The following is a 12,632-nucleotide window of genomic DNA, read 5'->3' as shown; positions in this document are numbered from 1 at the left end:
AGTCAACGATTTTTTACGTCTTGCTTCACAGAAAGCATCCAGGCATCTTGGGGTAAGGAGAGAAGCCCTTTACTGTGACATTAGTGCCTGGCAAGTGAGCTCCACACTAGCACTGGTGGCGGGCAGGCATGAACCGTACAGTGAGCTGGGATAGGAATTTTAAGGCCAGCCGTGGGCCTCATCCCCCATAGGAGGGATGGAGGAGGATCCAAGAAGGCTCCACCCAGAGCCATCTGCTCAAGATTCTTGTCCATCCACCAAAGGTGTGAGGGCCAGTTAGTGACTGAAGTGGGCTGTCCTCCCACCCCACCACCCACGCCGGGGGCCAGTGCGTGTGCTCTGGCTGGCTGGGGCCAAGAAGTGCTGGGTGGCAGGGATGCAGAGGGGTTAGCTCAGTCCTCTAGGAAAGCTGTCCTCCTTGCCCCGGCCCCCTGGGCTTGAGTCAGCCGGCAGGTCCCCTCCTCTGTCCCTCTGTCCCCATCACCCCACCCACAACCATACCACGGGGTTCCTGGCAGCCCCGGGCTCCCCTGCAGCTCCCGCTCGCTGCGGGCGGCCGGGCCTCGCGGGTGCGGGGCTCACTCACCCGCGTGCAGGCCTCCCGCCTCGGGGCCGCTGTCGGTGGCCGCAGCGCTGGGCAGCGCGTCCGAGTCGGTGTAGGTGAGCCAGGTGGACTCGGTCTCCCGGGTCCAGCTCTCGTAGTAGCGGGGCTCGATGGCATCGGCCCGGCTCCCGCCGCAGCCCATCCTCCCGGGTTGGGGCGAGCCCGGCGGCCGCTCGGCTTGCGGCTGCGGCTGCGGCTGCGGCTCAGCCTGGGCGACGCAGCTCCGGCCCTGGAGGAGGCGGCCGCAGCTGCAGCGACATCGGTCCCCTAACCGCGGGAGCCGCTGCCAACGCCAGGCTCCCTGGGCGCCCGCCGCCCCTCCTCTCCGCCTCCAAGGCCCTCCTCCTCTCTCTCCACTCTCTTTCCCCAGCTCCCCCAGCCTCTCCTCTCCCACCTCCCCGCTGCAAACCCCTCCTTCAGGGCTCTAGAAGAGGCCGTGCTAAGGAAGAGCAGACAAGTGGTGGGAAGAGAAAAAGGGATCCCTCTTCCATCTTCAGTGGACTTCCGAGGCACCCACCCACCCATCCATCCATCCATCCACCCACCCACCCATCCATCCATCCATCATCAGTCCACCGGCTGATCCATCTAGCTATCCATTGTTCTACCAAACTATCTCATTCCAGATAGTTCTGAAGCTCCCAGAAAACCACCCAAGTTTTACGGCCACTTGTTCTAAAAAAAAGCAATGAATGAAAATTGGGGAGACAGTGTTGTCACTGGAAGTTACGTTAGAGTCGGTGCTTGTTAACAGGGTAGGAAGATTTCAGACAGTGCAGTTAGACACTTGTGGCTAACACCCTACCAAGCCTGCAGCTTCGTGACCTTCTGAATTTGATTCCCAAGAAAGCAAAAGATCACCGGGACCGTGCACCAGCGGGAACTCCGAGGAATGCTCGCTGAACAGAAATAACGCAGCCTCTTGTAGTGACTAGGTTCTAGCTGAACAAGAGTCCAGTCTCCGGTGGAGGTCCCTGGGGCGGGCACTTACCGGAGTCTACGGGGTGGAAAGGAACACAGACTTGGAGCCTCCAGACCAGAGGCTGCCCCAGCTGGCCTCTGCAATCTCGGAGGTAGAGGGTAAGCAGTTACCCGGGATGGCTGACTCCACCCACCTATGGGATGTCGCCCCCTTTGGCCTGTTTCCTCCCCTAAATATCTTGGTATAAAAATGATTGGGTCTTTGTGAGGTCCTGTGATCAATCTTCAATATCAAACTGATGACGACAATGATGACGATGATGATGATGAAGTAAAAACAAAACCAGCTCCTGAAGAGAAATCTCAACGTCACTGACAGTGACGGTGCTTCCTTCACTCCAGTAGCAGGGAACTTTTTTCATAACGAGCTATTTGGCGATGTCCACACCTGAAGAGTGGCCGAAACAGAGGCCCTTGGGTTGGGGGATGTGTGGGCTTTGTTGTGAGAAGGGACGGGTGGTGAAAGCTACATCTCACCAGCATCCTAGATCTGCTCCAGGAAGCTGTCACTCAAAAAGCAGATGGAAAATGAATGGGTAGACAGAGGGGCCAGCGTCGATCCCGGCGAGCATTTGGAATTGAAAGGACGCCAGTTACTGAGGAGGAAGACAGTAGAGGTACCTGCTAGGTGCTGGGGTCTAGAAAAGACGGACGGGCAGAGACTTAGCTGTCCTCCTTTCAGTTTTACTTTTTTTCCTGTTTAGCGAGCCGTGGTCAACCAAAGTCCAATACTACCACATGCGATAAACGATTCATGTTTTAATCACAGACCATTCTAAGAGCACAATGCAATCTTACACCATCACAATCTATTCTGCCTGAATATAAATCATCATTCCTTTATCCGGTGTGCCCACGCTCTGTGTACACCTGCCCAGCCAGAATGGGGACCTGGGAGGCCCCGAAGGCCCACGTGTTAAGGCTTCGTCCTCGGGTTGGTTCTGTTGAAGCCGGAAACAGTTTAAATTGTAGGGACCACTGGGGGCCTTCCAGTCACGGAGGTGAAGCAAACAACTGTACAGGTATATGTAGAGGGTGACTGTCCATCCCGTGGAAACCGCCTCGAGTTGTTCTCACTGCTCTTGTGAGACAAGGCGCACAGCATCAGTATCTCCTTGAAGGACAAAGCCCCAGGGATTGTTCTCGCGAGGCATCGCTTGTGAGTTTGCCTAGCGTAGAGCTTGAGTCTGGTAAAGGCAGCCATCTTCATTCCTTCAATCTCCTTTCTCTTTCCCTTCTGATGTTACCACCAACGAGCTTGCCGCAAATAAAACTCCCCCCTGTCATCCCTACATCGTCATCTGCTGGGCAAAGTTCTGTTTTTCCAAGGACTCTCTTCTTGTTGGTGTTTAACACCAAAGAGTCCGAGAGCGTTGGTCCCATGGAACCTAGACAGCAGCTAATCCGGGCCCTTGCGTTCACCAGCCCGCTGAGAAACGATTGTAGACTCAGGCATGGTACTGCCTACCTGTAAGTCTTGCTTGTGGGGGACTAAAGCAGGAGGATGGGGGTGGGGGTTCCAGGCTAGCAAGGACTATATGGTGTGGTCAAGGCTCCGGATCAACCCAAACAGACACTAGAGGTTACCGAAAGGCAAGATTTAATGCCGGGCAGCTCGATCGGAGCGGGGAAGGGGATGGGCCTGCAGAACGGACTTGGGAGCTGAACTATGACAAAAATCACAAACATTTGTTGCCAAGTTACAGTTACGGCCTTCACCAATCAGGATTTAGAGATGAGGGACTCCCTGGAGTGTTCACCATTGCCAATCGACCTACAATGCAAGCTTTCAGTCCAACCAATCAGATCCATGTGTTCCTCCTGTGTTAGGTATAGCCATAATGTTTCCAGAGAACTAAAGATGTGCAACGACTGTTCTTTCTTTTTCCTGTTTGTTTTCAAGACAGGGTTTCCCTGTGTAGTTTTGTAAACAGAGATCTGCCTGCCTCTGACTCCCGAGTGCTGGGACTAAAGGTGTGTGCCACTGCCCAGCTGTATAACGACTGTTTCTACGGCTGAATCAGCTACTGCAAGGTTCCCAGAAATTCCAGGGCTGGGAATCTGAACTTTGTTTCACCCTATAGGCGAAATGGGATCTGAAGTCAAAAATAGCAGCACTTAGGACTAGGTGCTTTTGGCCTGTTCCCAACATATACTGTGAAAACTCGTCCTGAGACAGATAAGGAAGCCTGGGGTTGTAGCTCAGCTGCGCAAAGTCCTTGCCTATCACTCCTGAAGTGCCATGTTCTGCCCTTATCACCACACACAATCAATTGCCCTGGTGTATACCTGCCATCCCAGGACCTAGGAGGAGGAGGCAGGAGATCAGTTCAAGCTAATCCGACAGTATGCGAGAGGGGTTCAAGGTCAGCCTGGGGCAGGTGAGACCCCGTCATGAAGTAAGAAGAAAAGGAGAGGGGACAGCTAGGAGCTCTGTGGACTGTCTGAAGGCAGAACACAAGCTATCTCTGCAGAGCTGAGGCCTCCATCAGACCTCTGAGCCTGGCCTTACCGAATGGCTCGCTGCTCTTTTTTTTTTTTTTTAATGGTTTTTCTCAAGATAGGGTTTTTCTGTGTAGCCCTAGTACTCACTCTGAAGACCAGTACTGGCCTCGAACTCACAGAGATCCGCCTGCCTCTGTCTCCAGAGTTCTGGAATTAAAGGCGTGCGCCACCAATGCCTGGCTTGAAATGGTATCTTAGTGGACACTGGGCTGGCCTCCACTTTATCTCGTATCTGAGAGTGTAGAGAATGACTCTGAACACTGTGCCTCCTGCCCCATATCCTGAGTGCTGGGATTACACTCAGCCACCAGGCCCCGTGCTGGGGGATGGAACCCAGGGGTTCATTCACCAGTCTGGGTTAATCACAGGGTTCCTCTTCCTCCATCCCTCCCCTCTGACTCCCCGTCCTCGGTTCTTTTCAAGATTTGTGGGAAACGATAGTTAATTCATGGCAGCCAGGTTCACACAGCAGCTCACACCCTTCTGTAACTCCAGTCCCAGGAATCTACCCTCTTCTGGGCTCCTCAGGCACCAGGCACACAGGCAGTACACAGACATACGTGCAGGCATTGAAAACAAAATCATTTATCTATTCATTTGTGCATTTATTGGCTGAAGGGTATTTGTTATGTGATGGGATTCTCTAGATAAGACATCTGTGGCCTTAAGACCCCAACTGGTGAGGACCACCTCTGGCTTGTTTCCATGGAAACCCAAATGAGGCTGTAGGGCACAAAGCGTTCCTTCCACCAAGGTCGCCTTTCTCTGGCCCAGCACAGCTGGGCACTGTCCAACTGTCCTGAATAGAATGGAGGTCGTCGGAGTGGCAGACAATCACAGAAGAGGGGGTTCAGCGGGAACTTAACCCCCTTTCAGGATCTGCCCTCAAAACGGGTAAAGATAGAAGAAACGACGCCACCTCAGTGACAAGCTACCCGAGTGAGGACGCTATAGCAGCAGGGACTCTGGGCGGGTGAGCATACACAGTCTCTCTGTACATTCCCAGTCTTTGCCTTTAGTCCTGAATTCCCAGCCTCTGAGAGTCTTGCCCTCCCCTGCTCCCCATTCAAGGAGCTCCTGGACCTGCAGCCCTGACTCCACCTCCACCGGCTAAAAGCCCTTTCCACTGAGCACCCTTCCGGGGCCTCAGTCTCGGATAGCAGACGGCTTCGCGTTGATCTACAAGTTATAATTTAGTTACGAAGAAAGGGAAGCCAAAATTATCATCCCAGAATTCACTTCAGAACAACCGGGGATATGTCTCTCTGGATCTATTTTCAATTTAGCAACCTTTCCCTCTAACCATCCAACCTACAAATCGAAGTTTTTCCGTGACGTTTTTTTAAAAAAATTACCATTGCAGCTGGACTGCAGTGGCACACGCCTTTAATCCCAGCACTCGGGAGAGGCAGAGGCGGGTGGATCTCTGTGAGTTTCGAGGCCAGCCTGGTCTACAGAGCGAGCACCAGAAGAGCCTCCAAAGCCACAGAGAAACCCTGTCTCGAAAAACAAATAACCAATTACCATTGCTCCATCTTTCTTCCCAATTCCTTCCCAATGTGAGGCCCACATTTTCTTTTAGGAGAACAAACTGGTTTTTCTTGCACCTCTCCCACGTGCTAGCAATAGAGGAGAAGTGAAGAGAGCAGACACTAGGGACCATGGGGTGGCTTCCCGTGTTCTCATTTTGGGTGCGCGATAAAGTGCCACCAGACATTACTCTAGGCCCTGACTTTGAAGACCTTTGCCGCCATTGAAAGAGCACGCTGGATCCCGACAGGCTAGCCAGTCTTCTCACGAGAACTGCTCAGTTTAGGGCTTGCCAGGTGGAGGAAAACTTAACCCACACAGTATTCAGCTTAACGTTCCAATTTCACTTCCATGGACCGATGTTCTGTGGCAACAGGAGACTCCTCTTTCCCGCAGTTCCCCTCCTTCCTTCATGCTCTCTTTCCCTCTCTCCTTTCATGCAATCTGCCCCCACGCTCCCTCCCTCTTTTCTTCCCGCCTCTCTCCTCCGTCTCCTCCGTTCCCATCTTTTCTAGCCTCTTATAAACAAACAAGCAAACAAACAAACCTCACTTTCCTCTTGCAGCTTTCTTACTTTCTTTTGCGACCGTCCGTCTCAGCTGCAACCCCATCCATGTGCACCACCTGTGTTCCGGGTGTGGCGCTCGATTCCGGGGACACGCAGTTGCTCTGTAAAGGCCAGACGCCTTTCCTCCACAAGTAGGAATGTTAAACTGAATACGGTGGGAGCCCGAGGCCAGGGCGCCAGCAGACTCGGTGTCTGCTGAAGCTGCTCTCCACTTGTCTGGTGGCCTGGTGGCACCTGCGTGTGAAGTCCTCCCAGGGTGGAAGAGATGAGGCTAGCTCTTGTCCATCCTTGATAAGGTCTCTAATCCCTTTCGCAGAACTGGAATTGATTTCTCATGACTTGGTCACTTCCCCCAAAGGCCTCCCTTTGTGAGGATGATGTTTCAACATATGAACACACACACACACACACACACACACACACACACACAGATCATAGCCATCGAGCATGCGCCTTACGCGCCTCCTAGGATGGATGTCAGAGAGGCCGAGAGACCACGCTAAGACCACTGCTGCGCTTCCAAGTTTCCAGGTTCGGTTCCCAGCACCCACAGTAGCTCACAGCCCCCTGTAGCTCCAGTTCCGGAGGATCTGACGCCCTCTTCTGACCTCCTCAAGCACTGCGCACACGGGGAACACAGACATGCAGGCAAAACACCCTGCGCATAAAATAACATAAACACACGCGTGAGAGTCAGCAGGACCCCGGGGGAAATAATCTGACGAAGACAGAACTCAAACTGACATAAGCGACATCACCCTGGGTACGCCGCCAGGGGCTTGGGAGAGGGAGCGTGGGGCTGAAGGCGGCGCTCCCGTAGCGGAGACAAAGTTCTCTTCCTCTGCCTGGAGCTCCTGACAAGGCACTCAGAAAGCCCCATGTGACATCCAGTAGGCCAGATGATTGAGATTCCTTCTCTGCACAAAAGAAGGCGCTTTGGGGACACGGCTTCCACTGCCTTTCAGAAGGGGTGGGATGCTGACTGTATTTATGACTCGGGTCAGACCACCCCAGAGCAAACCCTGCACAAGCACACGGCTGCCCTTAGTCATCATTTCCCACCAGAGACTCACACAGAAGAAAAGGCGGGGCCTTGGGAAGCCCTGGCGGCCTCTCCATCCTGCCCCGCCCCGTGATAGTGTGAAGCCGCCTCTCCATCCTGTTCCTGTACCAGTGTGAAGCTGCCTCTCCATCCTGCCCCGCCCCGTGACAGGTGAAGCCACCCATTTGTACTGCCTGCCCCCCCCCCCCGCCCCATTCCTGTAACTGTGTGATTGGCTAATCCTAAAAGAAAGAAAAAGACTTCCTAACTAGAGGAAGTATGAGGACAGGGAAAGGAGTGGGCAGACGCCAGGGGAAGGGTGGCCCCCCCAGAAAGACAGAGCAAACAGTGGAAAGCGAGCTGAGGGAGACCGGTGCTGTCCATGCGTGTCAACTCATGGGAGGCGGTTGACAGCATGGGCTGCTCCGACTCTGCTGGGCTTGGGGACTAACAGAACCAAAGGTTAAGACAATTTCTCCCCCCATGACACGTCCTTGACCAACACGGTTGGGCTTACACAGGCACATGTGTCTGTGACGATGCCTCTGAAGTCCTGGCGTCCTCTGAATAAGACAAACGGTGGGGAGGAAAGTAAGGTAGCCCCCAGTGCCGTCCTGCAGACATGGAGAACTGTCACTTCCTTTGTGTGTCTCTCTCCTGGCTAGAGAGGTTACACTCTGGCCCCTCCCTGTTGGAAGACATTGCTGGCTGATCAGAGGCTGCAGACAGCTTCCTCTAAGCTTGGCAACATGGAAGACTCCCTCCCTGCCTCCCTCCCCGGCAAAAGTCCTGCTCTCTACCTAGCCTTACCTGGAGGATGTCTCTAGGCCCTGATGCCTGATTTATCTCAAGGGCGACCCTTGACACAGTTCCCTGCAAATGCTCTTTCCCTGCTGCCCACATGGTAATTAGGCAAGTAATTAGGTAATTAGCCATTTGGGTAGGACCCTACTGCTATATATACAGAATCCCCTTGCGATAGGAGAATGCTACTTCATGCAAATTAGGGTTTGTCCCCAAGCTCCCCAATCCTACATATTCCTTATACTCTGGGATAAAGTTGAGCTGTCTCACCACAAGCGGTCTCCCTGAGGACTGGCTGTCTCGGTTCCTGCTCTCTGTACAAAGTTCTCTGTCATCATCTCTACCCCTTTGCCCTCACGGGCTGATGGCCAACAGGCTGAGAGTCAGAGGACCCACACACCTCACTAAAAGGGTGTCCCGTCTGGGAAGCAAGGGGATGCACAGGTCAGCTCAAGATCGGGAAAGGGCCGGGCGTTGGTGGCGCACGCCTTTAATCCCAGCCCTCGGGAGGCAGAGGCAGGTGGATCTCTGTGAGTTCGAGGCCAGCCTGGTCTACAGAGTGAGTTCCAGGACAGCCTCCAAAGCCACAGAGAAACCTTGTCTCGAAAAAACAAAAACAAAAACAAAAAACAAAACAAAACAAAACAAAAGACCGGGAAAGGAACTCTCCAAGAAGGCAGCATGGGTCACCCCAATTCCTGAGACTGATAATGGCTCACATCTGTGCACCACTCACGCTTTCTGTTGCATGTATGACAAGTGCTTTCAACACGGATTATCCCACTCAGCCCTCACAGGGAGACTAGGAGTCCCGTTTTCACAATAAGAGCATGGAGGGCGGGGCTTAGGTGACTTGCCCACTGTCAACCCCAAAGCCAGCATTTAAACCCAGGGTCAGTTTCTTATCTTAGAGCTGCTCTCCTGGAGGTACACCACACACCAGGGGCTGCTACATCACAGTGCTGGGTAGAAGAAGGTCTGTCAGGGGCCCCTGGCAGACAGCCCCCTCCTGTGGGAACCCTGCCCAGCTTCCTGTAAGTCAGAGTTCAGATACAGGGCGACCAAGATGACTAAGAGCTCTGGGCAGCATCTGCTGTGCATGATCTAGTTCGGAGCTGAGAAAAAACGGAAGGCTCACGAGAAGGAGGGGGTAAAAAAAAAAATGCTCTCAGCACCACCTAGATCTTCCCCGTACATAGCCACAGCCAAGCCCAGGAGGAAACAGCAAAGGGTGATTCGATTGTTGTCTGTGCTGTGTGAGCTATGGGCCAACAAGGGGCCAATAGGGTGTCTGTGTCTGGACACCGCATCATGGGTTTCAGCTTCTCATGGGTTCTTTTATGAGGCTGGATTAACTGACGTACGTGCGTGAATTTCAGGCTCTCAGCTAGCACAGAACTGCTGTGGGGCTGCATTGCATTATTACCAGGCCTCAGGCGGACCTGGGATGTGATAAGGGGGCCAGGGTTGGGCTCAGACACAGAAGGCGTTCAAGCCTGGGTTGTGGGACCTGAAGGAAAAAAGGGACTTCACAACTGAAAGACAAGCTAGCCCCTCAGTACGGGAGCCCTGCTGTGTTAAACAGGATGGTGGCTGTGGCGGTTTGAAGAATGACCCCACAGGCGCATAAACTTGAATGCTTGGTCATTAGGAAGTGGCACTTCTTGACAGAGACTAGGAGGTGTGGCCTTGTGGCAGGAAGCATGTCACTGAGGGGGCGGGCTTTGAGGTTTCAAACGTTCAAGCCAGGCCCAGTGTTTTTCCTCTCTTCCTGCTGCCTGTGGATCCAGATGTAGAACTCTCAGCTACCTCTCCAGCACTGTGTCTGCCTGTGCACTGCCATGATGGTAATGGACTAAGCCTGTAAACTGTACACCAGCCCCAGTTAAATGTTTTCCTTTGTAAGAGTTGCCATGGTCAGGCTGGGCAGTGGTGGTGCATGCCTTTAATCCCAGCACTCGGGAAGCAGAGGCAGGCGGATCTCTGTGTTTGAGGCCAGCCTGGTCTACAAGAGCTAGTTCCAGGACAGCCAAGGAGACGCAGAAAGAGAGAGAGAGAGAGAGAGAGAGAGAGAGAGAGAGAGAGAGAGAGAGAGAGAGAGAGAGAGGGAGGGAGGGAGGGAGGGAGGGAGGGAGGGAGGGAGGAAGGGAGGGAGGGAGGGAGGAAGGAAAAACTGCCATGGTCATGGTGTCTCTTCACAGCAATAGAACAGTGACTACGACAGCTTCCTCTGTCCCCTTTTGATCTCTGAAGCAGGCATGCAAACGTTCTAGGGAAAAAAGAACACGGTGACTAGAGAAGTTTTTAAGGAAAGTCAGATGAGGTAAAGCCAATGTAAACATATCTGAATAAAGGCCCAGATGGACTGTTTGCCTGAGCGCTGAGCCTCCTGGGAAAATGGTTTTAGGAAAGCTGACTTACTCACAAAACAGGGCCACAGAGAGAGGAGCAAATGAGCACAAACCGACTGGTTTGTTCAATTGGAGCTATTTCTTTTTTTAGCTCATACAAATAAGAATGTCTCTATTAAAACAACAGCAGGTCTAATGGCAGCACAGTGGGCCTCATACTATAAGACCACATCTTCTAAGGCAACCATATTTTGGGTAGAACAGATTACGACTGAAGCGCTAGGCTTGTGAAACACAGGAACTATTGCCTGTGCTCTAAGATAAAACAGGGACTTGTTTTATCTGGAGTTCTTTAGAGGCACAGAACAAATAGAATAAGAGATGATTATAGATGCATTAGACTGTCTTAACAACTAGAGGCTGGATAGTCCCAGCTCTCTGTAAGCTAGAGAGTCAGAGAACCCAGGAGCTGCTTGCTCTACAGGAGCAGCCAGAGAGTTCAGAAGGGGATGACCTACAGCTGAGGGCCTGGAAGATCCCTGGAGAGTCACTGGTTTGAATCCACTATAGATGGCTGAAGGAGCTGGCGTTTGATTTCCATAGCAACGGCAGCAGCCATTGACATACTCACACAAGATGATGGCGTTCACCTTCGTTAGCTGGCAGAACCCTGTCCCATCCAGGCTGCTAACTTACTGGAGATGTGTCGGGTCCCCAAGCCCATTAGGGCAGGCTGAGATCCAGATATTAACTGTTGGAGCAGCAGAAAGGAGAGAGAGAGGGAGAGAGCAGCCCCCATCCCCTGTCAAGTCGGCTCTGGAAGAGTTCCACAACGAAAGAAGCCCCTCACTAGAATCTGCCTAGGAGTCAAAAGCTTGCACACAACTGACAAATTACCAGGGCTGCAAAGATGCCCCAGGGGTAAAGTGCTTGGGTTCCCAGCAACCACGTAAAAGCTGGTGCAGGAGCCTATGTGGAAAGCCTAGCCCCAGGGGCAGGCTGCAGAGACATGCAGATTCTGGGGGCTTCCTGCCAGGTGAGACCCTATATTTTAAAAAGGTACAGGGCCTGAAAGATTGGGGGGGCAGCAGGTTGGGGGGCTTGACCCATGCTGTAGAGAAGAAACAGAAAGGAGAAACACTCCCGCAAGCTACTTTCTGACATTCGTGTGTGTGTGTGTATGTATGTATGTGCGTGTATGTATGTGTATTTATATGTGTGTATGCACATATGTGTGTATGTATATTTATGTGTATGTGTGTGTAAATGTGTATGTGTGTATGTGTATGTGTGTATCTGTATGTATATGTGTGTATGTATGTGTGTATATATATGTGTGTATATGTATATATGTGTGTATGTATATATGTATATATATATGTGTGTGTATATGTATATGTGTGTATGTGTTGTATGTATATATGTGTGTGTATGTATGTATATGTGTGTATGTATGTATATGTGTGCATGTGTCTATGTGTGTATATGTGTGTATGTGTGTGTATGTGTGTATGTGTGCATATGTATATATATGTGTGTATGTGTGTGTATGTATGTATATGGGTGTATGTGTATGTGTGTGTGTGTGTGTGTGTGTATGTGTGTATGTGTCTAGGCCAAAAGTCCACATTGGGTGTCTTCCTCATGACTCTGCATCTTATTTATTTATTTATTTAATTATTTTGCATTACTGGGGATTGAACCTAGGACATCAAGTTACAGTCCCAACTCAGCACTTTGTTTTTTAAGTTATATGTTCTCACACACACACACACACATATACATACACACATACACACACATATATGCATACACACATATACATACACATACACACACATATATATACATACAACATATACACACACATACATACACATACACACACATGTATACACACACACAAACATACACACATCACATATACGCACACAGGTGAATGTACCAGCACACACATAAATCATGAATAAACAAATAAATAGAAGTAGAAATTACACAGTGCTTTTTTTCCCAAAGGGTTCTCAAACAGGACACAAAAACCAGCAGAGTTCTTTATATCAGGCTGGATCAATGGCTTGGCAGTTAAGAGCATGCACTGCTCTCCCAGGAGACCTGAGTTCAGTTCAGCAGCCATGCCAAGCGGCCCACAACCATCCACAACCCCAGCTCAGGGTATCCAATGCCTCTGACATCTACTGGTACCTGCCCTCACATGTACATACCCACATGCACACACACGCACGTGCA

The 12,632-nt window shown here is 51.5% G+C and overlaps 1 protein-coding gene across 1 annotated transcript in view; it reads right to left on the bottom strand.

Moving 5' to 3' along the window:
- The window catches only part of Baalc (BAALC binder of MAP3K1 and KLF4), a 47,311-nt gene extending 46,385 nt beyond the window's left edge, over window positions 1-926 (bottom strand). The window contains exon 1 of the mRNA XM_013115253.3: window positions 587-926. Within this exon, the coding sequence (XP_012970707.1) occupies window positions 587-746 (160 nt within the window). The 5' untranslated portion in view covers window positions 747-926. The remainder of the gene's footprint in view (window positions 1-586) is intronic.
- Window positions 927-12,632: the final 11,706 nt, after the last annotated feature.

Source organism: Mesocricetus auratus, unplaced genomic scaffold (genome assembly GCF_017639785.1).
Source record: "Mesocricetus auratus isolate SY011 unplaced genomic scaffold, BCM_Maur_2.0 Super-Scaffold_100023, whole genome shotgun sequence".
Taxonomy (NCBI): domain Eukaryota; kingdom Metazoa; phylum Chordata; class Mammalia; order Rodentia; family Cricetidae; genus Mesocricetus; species Mesocricetus auratus.
Note: the sequence above shows the minus strand (reverse complement) of the source record. Positions and strands in the feature narration are given on the sequence as shown.